The sequence below is a fragment of the Cyphellophora attinorum genome (genome assembly GCF_001299255.1).
Source record: "Cyphellophora attinorum strain CBS 131958 chromosome Unknown Contig14, whole genome shotgun sequence".
Lineage (NCBI taxonomy): Eukaryota > Fungi > Ascomycota > Eurotiomycetes > Chaetothyriales > Cyphellophoraceae > Cyphellophora > Cyphellophora attinorum.
In genome coordinates this window covers 579,995-594,780 of record NW_017253242.1, presented here as the reverse complement: position 1 = coordinate 594,780, position 14,786 = coordinate 579,995, and the positions used below count along the sequence as shown (strand labels likewise).

The window sequence follows — 14,786 nt, the reverse complement described above, 5'->3', positions numbered from 1 at the left end:
ACGGTCGTTGTGCGTGGCTCTTGACCGGACGAAGTGAGCTCAAATCGGGCGTATCGGACGCTACTGGACTGGTACAAAGAGTCCTTGACAACTCGTTGTGTTGATCTCGAAAACCCAGCCAGAGTGCTCCCTGGGTGTTCAGGTGGTGGTGAACCGCGACTACAGGTATTCGTCCGCCGAAGTTTTGCCGTAGAACCTGCGACTACTCCGCAAAAAAGTTGCGATGTTCAAGTTGAGTGTTTCGCAAGTCGCAATGGCGGCACAGAGTCCTCCCTGACGAGTAGATGGCCCTGGAGTTTCGCCCGGCACTGGCCTCGGTGTCTGGCACAATGAACGGCTCGGCGTCCAAATGGAACGAACTTGCTGAGAAGCACCTGAAGTCCGCCTCAACCAGACCGCGACCAGATGCCATACACGAAATTTGGACAGCCCTCGAGGCCGACAGCTTCTCAGACCGGGCGATAGCATACCTGGAGGATCTCCGGATCTTCGAGCACCTACTCTGGCCGACTTACAGCGACGAAGCCTCAAATCAGCACGTCCTGCTGCTCGCGTTCGTTTCTCATTCGAAACAGCGCAGTGGTCTGCCATCGTGGACGCTCTATGCCGACAGAACAGACGACTTCTCGAGTCTATGCCGCCGCATATTGTCACTAAGTCTGGACACGTCGCTGTCCGTTGTCTCGCGACTGGCACTGCTCAACTTTGTCATCAGCGCTTTCCAGTCTCTGGAACACGATTTTGTGCGCAAGGAATTCGCGCCGCTGGTGTCCATTGCGACATGGCACAATCTACATGACGAGGCTGCACGGAATCGAGCTGTTGAGAAGACTTCAGCCAGAAAGAAGGCGTGGAAACTGGCACAGAAGCGATTCGACGCCGCTAGTCCGCAGGATCAAGCCAGAATCAAATTCGAAAGGTCATGGCTTTACGCCACACTGTTGGACTTCCTGCAGCGGGCGGACTCCGACAAGTTCAGCACTTCCGACATCACCTACGGCGAAAGATTCCTGGAGCTTCTTTGTGATCTGACGAGCCAACTCCCCACGAGACGCTATACAAACACGCTCATCAAAGACCTGAATCTCCTACCGGTGCTGCGGCGATCGGGCCTGTACGAGAGACCGAGTCATGGCTCTATACGCGCGCTGGCCTCCTTGTTCGAGCACTTCCAGGGCTTTGCTGTGGATGAAGCCGACATATCAGAACCCTCCAGTCGAGCGATGCTGTCCGCTCATCATGCAGCGCTGGCTGACTTGCAACGTATTGCATATGAGCACTTCGAGTCAAAGCTGAAGGTATTGGCTATGTCCAATTATGGGTCAATCGATACGCCGGAGGAACTGCAGCAAAGTCTCGGTCCTTTGACCGATGAGGAGCTGCAGAAGCTATGCGGCTTGCTGGGCTTTAGAACATCATACCCAGCAGGTGTATCAATTCCTACTGGTCGTAGTCTGTGGCTGCAAATCCTGCTCGACGCCTATGCACGGCCCAAAGACAGCAGGCAATTGATGAACGCGCTATGCGTTTCACCAACAGAAGCAACCTTGTACAATAGCAACCTCCTGCAGCACGACACATACGATGGGACTCGTCCCCTGGATCTGCCCAAGCTGAACTTGCAGTACTTATCGCTGACAGATTTCATGTGGCGATCGTTCCTGCTTCATCAGGCTGAGAGCTTTCACGGTATCAGGAAAGACCTCGAGAGCATTGTGAAACGCATGAAACCCAAGCTCGGCCAAAAAAGTGGCGACATCCTCTTCGACGGCTTCTCCAAGATGGCCATGCCAATCGAGAAACCTGCTATTGTGGAGATCAGCCCGCCGAAAGTTGGCTCGAATCACCCAGGCCTTGTCAGAAGCGAAGTCATCATCGACGTCAGCAGACTCACAGAGTCAATGCGAGCGGAATGGGACAGCCTCAGGACTCACGACACTGTCTTCTTGATGGCAGTCCGGCCCGCAGCCGAGTCTAACGGCGTCAAGGATTCGAAAAAGGAGAAGAATGCGCTTGGCATCGAGCTCTTGCGGACGGCCGAGCTCGTGCAGATACTAGATGACGACAACAAGCCGATTCGAGAAACTGCGAATGGCTACGCCTCGCGGAGTCGACGACGACATCTCTTACTTGATATCGATCCCGTGGCGTTCCAAGCGGACAGAGATGCTGGCAAATCAGACATCTACAACAACATCAATGTGATAGCTCGAAGAAAAGGAAGAGAGAACAACTTCAAGCCTGTTCTTGAGACGATTCAGAAGCTTGCAAATGCACAGACCACTTTGCCGGACTGGCTACAAGAAGTCTTCCTTGGCTATGGAGATCCAACGAGCGCTACATATTCGCAGCTTGAGAGCAAGATCCAATCGATCGACTATCTTGACACCTTCCTCAATTGGGAGCATCTCAAAGAAAGCTTCGCGAATCGCGAGCTGGCGGGCAGTGGCGATGAGTCTCTTTTCAGCCCACCGTACGTTCTTGAAACATTCGCAACGACGTCGTCAGAGCCCGCCTCGAATCCAAAGAAGCGGAGAAGAGATCAGATTGAGGAGGACTCTGGAGATAGTAGGGCGCCAGTTCGCGTGAAGACATATCAACCACCAAATACGGGCCCATATCCAATCGATCAACCAAAGAAGAATTCTGTGCGCTTTATGCCCACGCAAGTGGAAGCAATCGTTTCAGGGAGCCAGCCCGGCCTCACGGTTATCGTCGGACCACCAGGGACTGGCAAGACCGACGTGGCTACCCAGATCATGAATGTGCTCTACCACAACTTTCCATCCGAGCGAATTCTGCTCATCGCACACAGCAATCAAGCCCTCAATCAGCTCTTCCAGAAGATCACTGCCTTAGATATTGATCCGCGCCACCTGCTCCGCCTGGGACACGGGGAATCCGAGCTTGAGACCGAGGCATCGTATACCAAAGCTGGGCGCGTCGAATCTCTGCTCGAGAACCGCCAGGTTCACCTACAAGAAGTCGCTCGTCTCGCTGCCTCCATTCACGCGGAAGGCGCTCATGGTAGTTCCTGCGAAACCGCCGACTACTTCAATCAGGTCTTCGTAAAGCCCGCCTGGACTCAATTCTGGGGGAACGCAAATTCTGAGTCGTCCACTGCAAAGACCATTGCCGCGGCCTTTCCCTTCCATGCCTTCTTCAGCAATGCACCCATCCCTGCTCTCTTTCCAGAGTCAGCCTCGCGAGAAGAAGCTCTTTCTGTCGCCTCAGGCTGCGAGTATCACCTGAATAAGCTCTTCATGGACCTAGAAGCAATCCGGCCTTTCGAAATCTTACGCCACCCACGCGATCAAAACAATCATCTGCTGGTCAAAGAAGCGCGCATCATCGCTATGACATCCACACATGCTGCCATCAATGCCACCGAGATTGCATCACTGGGCTTCCACTATGATACACTCATCATGGAAGAAGCAGCGCAAATCACCGAGATCGAGTCCTTCATACCACTCGCGCTGCAGAATCCCTCGCCCACCTCGGGTGCTCTCCCCCTAAAACGCCTGGTCCTGGTAGGCGACCACCTCCAAAACGACCCGATCATTCAAGACCTAGCCCTGAAACAGTACTCCAACTACAACCAGTCCCTCTTCCTCCGCCTCGTCCGCCTGGGGGTGCCCACAATTACTCTCAATGCCCAAGGTCGCTGCCGACCATCTCTCGCCACACTCTTCCAGTTCCGCTACCCAACCCTCACAAATCTGCCACTCACGTCTACGCAACCCGAGTTCCTCCACGCGAACGCGGGCTTACGCTACGACTACCAATTCATCGACACATCCACCTCAGAGGGCGCCCTGGAACGAGAACCCACGCCGCACTTCATTCAGAATCTCCCCGAGGCCGAGTATGCTGTTGCGCTGTATCAATACATGCGTCTTCTGGGCTATCCGGCGGGCTCTATCAGCATTCTCACCACGTATGCTGGCCAACGCGCGCTGATACGTGATGTGCTGGAACATAGATGCAAGAACAACGCCCTCTTCCGCCTACCCAAAATAGTCGCTACCGTCGATAAGTACCAGGGCGAACAAAACGACTACGTCATCCTATCCCTTGTGCGTACCAAGGCGGTGGGATACCTACGCGATGTGAAACGCCTCACTGTTGCCCTCTCCAGAGCCCGCCTGGGCCTGTATATCTTGGGCAATTGGGATCTATTCTCCTCGTGTCCGGAGATGGCACCCGTGATGGACCTACTCGGGAAACGGAGCAGAAAACTTTCTGTCGTGACAGGCGAGATGTGGGGTCAAACCACCAGGGAGGCCTCTGCAGAAGTTGAAGCCACAGAAATCGAGAATCTGGAGCATCTGGGGACATACGTATACCAGATGACGGAAGCAAAAGTGAAGGCTTTGGGCGGAAGGGTTGCGAATCAAGCTGCGGAGGACTCTGTGGCGATTGTGGAGGAGATTGAAGATGATGGTGATGAGGACGACGGTGTTCAGGGAGATATGTGATAGTCTTAGAATCACCTCCAGGGAGGCCTCTGTATCAAAGTTCCAAGGTTCCACCAGAAAGATCTGCTATTGCTCATGGCTTGCTTGATCATCACTTCCGTTACTGGCTGACTTTCGGAGGCTTATCGACCACAACCTGACTCTGACCTGACCTCATTCTGACTCCAATGGTCGAGTCCAACCTGATTTCAGTCTGACTCCGACCTGACTTCAATCTGACCTCGACTTGACGTCAACTTGACTTTCAAGCTGATCTCACCTCCATGGGACTAGTTCGCTCACAAGGGAAGTAGACCTTCCTATTTAGCACTTCTATCTATCTGGCGAAAAGCGAAAAAAATCTAGGAATCGACCGCCTCGATTTTGCAATGGACAGATAGAAGCTGAAAATATCTCAAATGAGCAGGAAGCCTTCCTTTTCCGCACGACTCGCAGTCGTCCGGTGACCATTACTTCATGCCCATTCACCGGACTGAGGCTGATGAATAGTGCTCAGCAAGGGGCAGTCTCGACTTGACCACTCAAGACTACCCGGACTCTTCTACATTGTCTCATGGGAGCGATTTTCAGTCGATAGGAAGCATCTGCACGCCGACCCCAGTAACAACGATGTCCTCGCCCAATTTGTCCACACAACTCACATCCGCCACATTCGTCCATCGCCGCTTTTGCCGACTGACATCTACGCGAACGTCATCAGTCTTTTGAGGCGCTACCATCACTTCCCAGGAAATCACCCTTTGATCGTTTCCGGCGCTGACGACACGCACATTCCAACGAGCGCGATCACGCCAACGAGGCGAGACTGTCTTGCTCTGTACTGATAGAATCTTCAGTCCAGTCACCGCTGCAGCATGCGCATCAGTGACCTTGACAGATGTGAAGCGTGGCCATTGTGGCGTGGGGTCGCTGGTTGTGGCACTCGCAATAACTGTAAGGCCGAGGGCGTTGTCATCGCCGCCGGTAGCGACGAGTGAGAACTGTTCTGAGAGCTTCGTGTGGTGCATCGCGAGGATACTGGATTGATGGATCCGGTGGACTTCAATTGTAGGTTCTTTAGCGCCAGTCACCATGTGTAGTAGGTTGAGATACCCACTGGAGCCAGCTGTGAGAACTGTGTAATCCTCAGGCTGGTCTGCAGACGTTGTAGCAATCCCAGGCAGCCAAGCCACCTGCATCAGGCAGAACGTGCCAAAGACAACCTCCCGCTCGAAGTGCCACTTACTTGTGAATCCAGTCTCGTCGAATTCGAAGCGCAAGATCTTGACCTTACCGTTAGAATACGCAGCTGCGATCCGAAAGCCTTCTGCACTATCAGGTGCATTAACCTGGCTCACGTCGGTGCTCATGATCCGCACATCGGCGTCTTCATCAGTCTGTGGCATCTTCGAAAGCAGCATCACTCCCACGCCAATGACTGGAATCCCGAGGGTAACGCGCCATACGTAGAGTTGTTCCGCGCCGCCACAGCTGAACAGGAAAGAGCCACAAGACGAGAAGGCTAGGTCCTGCAGTCCGGCGGAGTGCTCATTCAGCACGCATAGCTGCGTGAACTGTGTCTCGGTGATTTGGCCGTCTTTGTGTTGACGCACGGCGAAGAGGCGGATGGTCGTGTCTTCAGCACCCGTAGCGATAAGCGAGACATCATCCAGAGCTCGACGTGGATCAGCGTACGGCTTTGGGCACACAGACAGCGCTTTGATCTCCCGGCCATGCCCACCTGGTTGAAGCGCCTTGTGATCGACGCCGTTCTGTCTGTGGATGTTGAACGTGCCGGCTTTAGTCCAGACAAAAGTGCTGACACGTTCCAGGCCATCATAGTGAAAAGCCCAGCTTCTGTGAGCCCCACCACAGTTGACGGTCATAACATCGAGCTGTGAGGTCTCGTCCCAGACTACGAAATCTTTGGATCGGAAGCCATATAGAATGAGGCGATCTCCATTGCGACCCCGGTCGACCTTGGCTCCCTCGATGCAAGGGCCAAATGGTGGAGACGAGCGGTGGACCGTTCGAAAGGACGACTTTGCTGAACTTCCTGGGTGCTGGATCTCGTGGACACTGTAAGTGCCGTCTCGGCCCGTGGAAAGGACATGGAGCTGGCTTTCTCCTACATCAGACGAGATGTATGTTAGAGAGGTGACAGCGTCGGTGCCGTGTACATGACGCACGCATGTAGTAGCTTGCGCTTCATTCTGCGAGGCATCAACATTTGCGTACACAGCAACAGCTCCAGCTCGAGAGCCCAGTGTCAGTGTTGAGGTTTCGTAGCTGTAGCATCCACTTGTGACCACGAAGTGCTCAGGAAGCTGTAGCCACGTGATCTGAGTTCGAAGCCGCGTGTCCGTTTGGGACAGCCATATGGTACAAGCAGCGCCAGACATTGACGTTGCAAGCACACAGTACTCGACCGTGTCTTCACTCCGGCTGCACTGGCCGGCGACATGAAGTGATGCGACTGGTCGTATGAAGCGTTGGGACAAGTCGACAAAGATCGGTTCTCTGCCTGAAATCTCGACGCTAACCATATCTCGCAGACCGACTGCTATGAGTCCCCGTGGTAGATTGGAGCATAATCTTGTTGCGGGTACCGGGTTATCCTGAGGCAAAGAATCCCACTCCAAATCGCCTGTGCTTCCTGCCCCACACCTGGCCACAGTACCGATGTCGGTAAGCGCAAGGATCCTTCCGTCTGAAATGACGCTGTATTCTTTGAGTGGCCCGGTGGCACCCAGAGCAAGATCTTCAAAAGGCATTGAGCTCGTCAATGCTTTGTGCTCGCGCTTCTTGGCTGCGTCCAAGCGTCGAGAAACGACACGGCCATCTGCTCCACCTGATAACATGTATTGGCCAGTCGAGTCTTCGTACAGCGTCCATGCCCATACGTTCTTGCCCGAATGGTGTCGATCGCTCCAGACTGGAACAAGCTTCGTCACCATGGGCTCCTTGTCCTCCGCCTCTGGCGTCGTCTTCCAGATTTGGCAAGTACCATCTTCTCCACGTGTGACGAGCGAGAAGGCGTCAGCATCCGACGTACCATTGGCGCGCAAAAACTCCACAGCCCATATCCGAGACTGGTGACCCCAGCCAGAAGCTACAGGTCCCTCAGTGCCACCCTTGATGTTGCCGAAGCCGGTGCTGTGACCCTCACTATCTGGCGTGATATGCTCTACAGTGGGCCCAGCGTTGCTGATGCGCCAGATCTGCACGGTCCGATCATCGCTGCAGCTCGCCACAAACCTGGATTTCTGGTCTCGCCAAATTATCGCATCCGATATGCTCACACCGAAGATCGACCCTGAGTGTCCTTCGAAGCGATGCAGCGTTATTGCAGTTGCCAGGCTATTCACGTCACTCCCAGTCTGCCGGCATTCCCATACCACTACCTCACCGAACACTGATCCTGCAGCAACCAACAGGGTAGATTCATCGTTTGACTTGATGGTCCCTGAGTAGAGAGATGATCCCGGTCCAGTCGCTAGTAGATTGACGAGCTTTCTACTGCTGCTGGCTGGGTCAAGGTTCACCTCGTAGAGATTGTTGTTGGTGGTAAGTAGCACGAAGTTATTTCCGTGTGATGTGACTGCCAGTATCCATTCTTTGGTCGAAAGAGAGCAGTGGTGGATTGCGCTTGCCTCAACTCTGTCATCCCCTAGAACTTCGATCAATAACACAGCAACTTCCCGCCCTCCAGTAGCTACGACGGTGCCATCTTTCCGTCCCACTTGGTGGCAGATCTGATGGATTGGTTGTACGTCGAAGACCTTGGTCCTGCCGACTAAGATTGAGGTGCTGTCATCGTAAATACATAGACATGGCCCTTGAGCTACCAAGATGAGACGCTGGCCATCGATGGTCAGTTTGTCAATGGCAGTGACAGGAAGGCTCATAGTTGAGACGGCAATGGGGGTTTTATTTCAATCGTGTGGAAGCCCTTTTTACAAATGACGAAGGCGAGGACAGATGTGTGTCATTTGAAACCAGAAAATTTACACCACGACGAATAAGTGAGCATGTATCTGACAGCCATACACACCATGGACAGACTGGCTATTATGGATGAATAAAGACTTTTCCTAGGTACAGTGGGATGCGCTACATTGATGGAAGTCGCCTTGCTTGTCGATTATTTCTGTGTGACTTCGCTCGGTAGCTAACGTCTGTGAAAGCCTTTGGTCGTTGTTGTCGTTCATGTCCCCTTACACCGACGAATTCATGGGCCTGCTGCCGCTCAAGCATCTCATGCGGCATGATACTGGCGTCGAAGTCCATGTCTTCGCTGGTTGCTCTAGTGCAACACTCCAGCGAGGCTGGCTGCCAGAGCGGCATCAGCGGAAGGACTGCAGCCTTCAGCTGGGTCTTTCCAGATGATCTCGTGGCCAGTCATAGGCTTGTCGCAACTGGCGGCGTACTGCCGCATGCAGCAGTCGACATAAGCGTTGGCTTCGGTCATATCCACCTGCGACCTCCATTCCTCGTTGTTGTTCATGTCGGTCAACCAGTTCACATACGCATGGCACTGCGCGGTGGGCTTGCAGCAGGTTCCCAAGAGACCTGGCTTCTCCGGAGGTTGTGGCAGGTCCTCCGAGAGACCGAGTGCGGCATAAGGAATGTCATGCGTGCCTTGCATATGGACATTGCCACCCTTGACCACCTTGTTCTTGTGATAGTTAGCAGAGATTATAGGGTTGCGATATGGGTCTACCCACGTTCTTGACCTGGAAGATCACTGTCTTGTCATGACCGTAGCTTTGGGGAACAGGGGCCTCGGCCTTTTTGTATACTGCACCTGCCGTGACAGAGGTCACAGCAGCTGCGAATGCAATTGCCGCTGAGAGACGCATTTTGATGCAAGGCCGTAAAGGAGAAGGGGGAAGACCGGTCGACGAGTCAGGGGAACGTGAACGAAAGGAGGGAAGGACAAATTCGCTCGAGAAATGGCTTCCAAAGAAGTCATATACCTGGGAAGAGCAGATACGCGCTACTATCAGCAGAAAATTTGTTGAGCTGATAGTGCAGACGTCGATTGCATCGACTTACCTTTGCCTTTGCCATATTCTTAGCACTTGCGCTCGTCGTTGAGCCAGTATGACAGCGAGAATTCATGCCGGGACCCTCACAGTGGGCTTGAATCGTCTGTTGGCCGTGATACCACAGTATCAGCCAGTCCAGCTCCTCGATAAGGCAATGAACCTGGATCTCGTTTGGCCATCAGCGTACAGATGCCCTGAGCTTGACTGCAGTGGGTGTAAACAAACAAAACTCTCAGCGGAGTTTTAGGATCCATTGCGCTTGTTGTGCATGAAGAAATGCTGAGATATCTGGCTGTCCTTCTATTCTGAGTATGATCCACGACAAACCTTGTGGAACAGCGAAGGAGACGGCAACACAAGATTCTAGGTCTGGGCAACCCGAACAGCTGTACGATAACATTGACGGAATGCTTTTGCTTTGGTCCTCAGTATCAATCGTGTTGCCTTAACCAGATCAGTAGATGTGTCTGGCAGCATAAGAGTGCCATTTTGCTCTGCAGAGCTCCGTAAGCGATGGCCTGAATGAACGGAGAAACTGCCCACATGTAGGTCCCAGGTCGTTGAGGCATGAGAGACTCGGACGTTAAAGCTATCTGTTGCTTATTGCCGTTTTAGAGCGCAGGTGCGTTCATGACCTCGAGGCTGAGTTTGCGATATCTGCTCATTCAGCTGGTCATCCAGTCCAGAGCGAGCACGGCCAGTAATATTAGAAGCGTGGAGTTCGGACAACTGGGACTTGGGCGTTGGGGCGATGCATTGGTTCGCGAATTACGTGGTCATAATGATGAAGGAGAAAGGAGTCAATGATGGTGACGAACAATTTTCTACTCGTCGGCTTAGAAAGCGATGGCTGGGCAGACAGACAGGGAGGTTTGAGGTCTCCCCAAGTACACACACAGCGGCTTCGGCTACGGCATCGCATCCTTAGCAAGTGTGTAGTCGGCCGCAAAAGCGCGGTTTTCGGGCCGTAGTAAGATTTACTATATATTTTAATACGGCAAAAATTTTGCTCTGAAACAACGCACAGAATGTGATCCAAACATCCTTAGATGCTTCCGGCCGCTTGGTGTAGTGGTTATCACGTTTCCTTTACACGGAAAAGGTCGCCTGTTCGATCCAGGCAGTGGTCATTTTGCTTTTGGTCATCCTATCGACCGACGTTCGGTTTTTGCTGTCCTGAACGTCACTGACATCCAAGGACGGAGTGCTGAGTGAGTCTGCCCGGGCTCATCCATCCCAGTGGTATGCAAGGCAAACCACACCCCTGCGCTAAGGTCTCGGACGCACAAGCTCGCTAAGCCAGGAGTAGACAACCTCGCCGATCTGTTTAATCTCACGACAGCGATCACTCGTCTCCTTCTACAACATAGCCAATGCTTCGCTGGCAATGACGATGTTCCTCCATACGCAATGTAAATCAGGTGGCCGTCGTGGCCTTGACGAGCTGATGTTGTGGCCTCATGCGCGTCATGGCATTGATGGCAGTCATGAGATCTACAGGTAAGGATTGGCAATCGTTTACATTTATGTAGGTAGCTACCCGCGTGAATGTTCAGGCCGGGAGACCATTACATCAACAATTACCGTTCTCTACTGTCAACCTTGCAAGCACACTGTTTTGCAGTACCGCCTTCGCCGTCTGTCAGCGTCATTTGCCAGCCAATCATCAACATGCATTGCTCATTCGTTCTCTTCGCTCTCATCGCCTCAGCTTTGGCTTTGCCAGTACCACAGCCATCATCGGATTCAAGAAGTCTCGCCGCGGAAACAGAGCATAGCCTCGCTTCAGTCACAGCCGCGCCAGCAAAGCGACAAGAAGCTGAAGATCTTGAGCATGGCGGCACACCTTTCGACAAGCGCCAGGACGACGATGATCTCGAGTCAGCATCACCCTTCGACGACATCACTGGAAAAGTCTGAGTGCGCCTGCAGCGACATTACATAACATGTGAGGCTTTAACGAAACGAAACGACAAATACACCTGTGGCTACTGCTTACCACATCCGCGCAGTCGGACACCACCATTTCTACACACTCGTTCTAATGTATATAACATTAATGTCAGCGGTAGGCGGTCTTAAAAAGACGCCGGATCCGATCTGCCCCATATCTCTCTAGCTGCCGCTGTTGCCAGCCCACGAACACCTCCGCCCCCGGCTCCTGACAAGGCCTTCATTCCAAGTACTTGAATCCACTGACTGGCTCGATCCAAGCATACCCACTACTATCCACCAACGGCAACACCTCCTTCTTCCTCTCCGTCTCCCGATCGTTCGCCTCCTTCCACCTCTCGACCTCCCCCTCTACACTCCAATCACTAATTTCATCCCTCCCCAACCCGATCTGATGCAATTGCGTCCCACTGCTCTGCGTATTCAGCGGCAACGGCACAAAGTTCTCTATCGCCCCCTGCACCCTCCCCTCCAATATCTCCTTACACAGATACGGCTCTGCTGCCAATGGTCTCCCAATGCCCACTCCATCACAGCTATCCCCTTCAATCGCCTTCACCATCCCCGCCGCGGTCCGCAGCCCGCCTGTGACATAGACCTTAGTCTTCTTCAGCAGTGGGCGAAGCTGCTCCGCGAACTCAATGAAGTATGCTTCGCGCTTGACGGTGCTTTCCTTCTTATGCTCAAACGCCCTCGCCTCAAACGTCCCACCTGACAGATCGACGAAGTCCACTCTCGCGTCCTCCAGCATGGTGCATAACTGTCTCGCTTCCTCCGGACTCGTTCCCTTATCTTGGAATTCCACGCTGTTGAGCTTCACACAGACAATAAAACTCGGATCGTGATCCCTCACCCTCCGATCAATCTCCTTGATGATCTCAAGCACAATCCGCGCCCGGTTCTCAAGCGGTCCGCCATACTCGTCGGTGCGGTGATTAGTGGAAGGCGAGAGGAACTGTGCGAGGAGGTAGCCGTGGGCACAGTGAACTTGGACGCCGTCGTAGCCGGCTTTCCAGCATAAATAGGCGGTCTCACCCCATTTCTGGACCATGGTGTGGATTTCGGGGACGGTCATTGGACGCGGTTTGGCGAACTCGTTGCCCGCCCATTTTATGGTTAGGTGGACGTCGCTGGCGCTGACGGGGTTGGGGTTGAGCCTGTTTGTGATATTGTCAGCAGCGTGGTCGTACTGACAATCCTGGGTTGAGGGAGAGACCATGGCTTCTACATTGAACTCTGTATTTGACCGGAACACTCCGATGTACTCACCATTTCGTCCCCTGCCTCCCCGGATGGCTGATCTGCGCCACAATCAAACTCCCACCCTTCTTCGCCTCCCTCACCACCTCCGCAAACGCCTCCACCCGCCTATCGTGATCGTCCACCAAAATCGGATTCCCGTACGCTTCGACCGCGTCATACGCTACCATTGTGTTCCCAGAGACGATCATGCCAATGGAGCCCTCGCCCCAGCGTTGGTAGAGGAGTTTGTACTCCGGAGTGGGGAAGCCACGATCCGAGATGGGTGCGGATGGAGCGTTCCAGCGGCAGAGGCGCTCGGTCATGGGGGCTTTGAGGAGGCGGTTGGGTGCTGTGCGGCCGGAGAAGGGGAAGGTTAGGGGTTGGGCAAGGATGGAGAGGTTTGGGGTGTCTGTGGGTGTGGGTGGTTGAATGCGATGGGCGCCGCCTCGGGAGGAGGAGGTGGGTGTTGAGGTGTTGGCGGTGGCGCCGGAGGAGGCGCCGTGGGTGGTGCTGGCGGTTGAGGTGTCGTACTCCATGTCGGCGGATTTGGGGAAGGTCAAGGGAGGAGAGGTGAAATGCTACGAGATGTATACAATGCCGGCTTGTCACGATGACCTACCTTGACAGAAGACCTAAGATCGGTAGGAAGATTAGAAATAGACCACGCAATCTGCCATCACATCATCGAGTCGTGCCATGAGTTGTGGTCATGGACAGGTCTACAGATGCCGAGGTGAGTGCGGAGAAGTTGAGTTTCGCTTTTCTCCATGATCAAAATGGTCAAAGGTATGACTGAAAACAGAACGAGTGGTGATCTTGGGCTCGGGCATGCTATAGGGACGCTCGGGTCGTCCAGTATAGGTTATCACAGTAATCGGTTTGACGAAATCAAGGGGACGGGCGCTGTTGCTGAGGGTGATGTATGCCAGGCTGCCTGATCTCCCATTTCACGGACGGATGATGTGGCAATTCGATGTAATGATCACGAACTCGATATCTCGCGGTAGAGGGGATTGCTCTGTGGATAGTGTGGATTGCATGCCACGAAAGCATCATAGGTCACTTGGCGTTCCCCGTCGTGACTTCGACATGGTGACCTCGAATTGACCACAAACAGTTATCGGAAGGCTCCTGCAGATGAAAATAATTTCAAGGACCTTTTCGGTTTCAGATTGTGAGTTGGCTGCCCGCGTGACCTCGCTTTATGCCATCTCTAGATCTCGCTATGCCGTGATGTGATCAATCGCCCATCTTTGGTGGCGAAACCTGCAACCTGGGTCTTTGGCAGACCTAACTTCTTAGCGACAATCCCAGCGACCTCCCATGAATCTTCGCCCGACTCAACATTGCTCATCTAGAATTTCGTGAACGCCTTGACAGCCTTGCCAGTACGGGGAAGCACGCGGAGGACATTGAAGCGGACCTGTCCCAGATTAGTACCTCACGAACGCAATATCTCGTGCAAATCTTACAGTCTTGCTGAGGGGTCGGCACTGGCCAACGGTGACTGTGTCGCCTTCCTCAACACGGAAAGCTGGTGACACATGGGCCGCCAGGTTGGTGTGTCTCTTCTCATATCGGGAGTATTTGGGAACGAAGTGGAGGTATTCTCTTCGGATGATGAGGGTACGGTGCATCTTTGTGGAGATGACGGTGCCGGTGAGGATGCGACCGCGGATTGAGATCATGCCAGTGAATGGGCATTTCTTGTCTGTTCACCTCTTCTGTTAGAATTTCATTTCCTGGCTCTTTTCGCAAGCTCAAAATCGGCAGACGAAACACTGCTGGGGCTGCTGCTGATGGACTAACCGATGTAGCTGCCTGAGATGGCAGTCTTAGGTGTTCTGAAGCCCAGACCGACGTCCTTGTACCATCTTCGACCACTTCCTGACTTCTTGCTCTTCGCCGCCTTTTGCTTCTGGTTGAGGAAGATATGTGGCTGCTTCTGGTAGGCGCGTTCGGACTGGACAGTCAATTCGGTAGCCATGATTGCGGCTTGTGACTGACTGCAGCGATTGTCGAAGAAGGGAGGGAATCGGAAGTCGTGATCTTTTGCTGCGGTGCGGTTGACGATCAAGGT

General features: G+C 53.4%; 5 protein-coding genes across 5 annotated transcripts; 1 reads left to right on the top strand and 4 right to left on the bottom strand.

The window, feature by feature from the left end:
* Positions 1–329: 329 nt before the first annotated feature.
* On the top strand, positions 330–4,481 carry AB675_3478 (Intron-binding protein aquarius; the record flags this gene model as incomplete). Its single annotated transcript, XM_018143530.1, has 1 exon — positions 330–4,481. The coding sequence occupies one exon, from the start codon at positions 330–332 to the stop codon at positions 4,479–4,481; it is 4,152 nt and encodes a 1,383-aa protein (XP_017999716.1).
* A 566-nt stretch (positions 4,482–5,047) lies between these two features.
* AB675_3477 (Regulator of Ty1 transposition protein 10) lies at positions 5,048–8,368 on the bottom strand (the record flags this gene model as incomplete). The annotated part of the gene is made up of 1 exon (XM_018143529.1): positions 5,048–8,368. The coding sequence occupies one exon, from the start codon at positions 8,366–8,368 to the stop codon at positions 5,048–5,050; it is 3,321 nt and encodes a 1,106-aa protein (XP_017999762.1).
* A 398-nt stretch (positions 8,369–8,766) lies between these two features.
* On the bottom strand, positions 8,767–9,322 carry AB675_3476 (uncharacterized protein; the record flags this gene model as incomplete). The annotated part of the gene is made up of 2 exons (XM_018143528.1): positions 8,767–9,138; positions 9,188–9,322. The coding sequence occupies 2 exons, from the start codon at positions 9,320–9,322 to the stop codon at positions 8,767–8,769; spliced, it is 507 nt and encodes a 168-aa protein (XP_017999629.1).
* Positions 9,323–11,684: 2,362 nt separating this feature from the next.
* On the bottom strand, positions 11,685–13,242 carry AB675_3475 (NADH oxidase; the record flags this gene model as incomplete). Its single annotated transcript, XM_018143527.1, has 2 exons — positions 11,685–12,621; positions 12,734–13,242. The coding sequence occupies 2 exons, from the start codon at positions 13,240–13,242 to the stop codon at positions 11,685–11,687; spliced, it is 1,446 nt and encodes a 481-aa protein (XP_017999679.1).
* An 818-nt stretch (positions 13,243–14,060) lies between these two features.
* On the bottom strand, positions 14,061–14,693 carry AB675_3474 (40S ribosomal protein S11; the record flags this gene model as incomplete). Its single annotated transcript, XM_018143526.1, has 3 exons — positions 14,061–14,129; positions 14,179–14,417; positions 14,516–14,693. The coding sequence occupies 3 exons, from the start codon at positions 14,691–14,693 to the stop codon at positions 14,061–14,063; spliced, it is 486 nt and encodes a 161-aa protein (XP_017999547.1).
* Between the last annotated feature and the right edge of the window lie 93 nt (positions 14,694–14,786).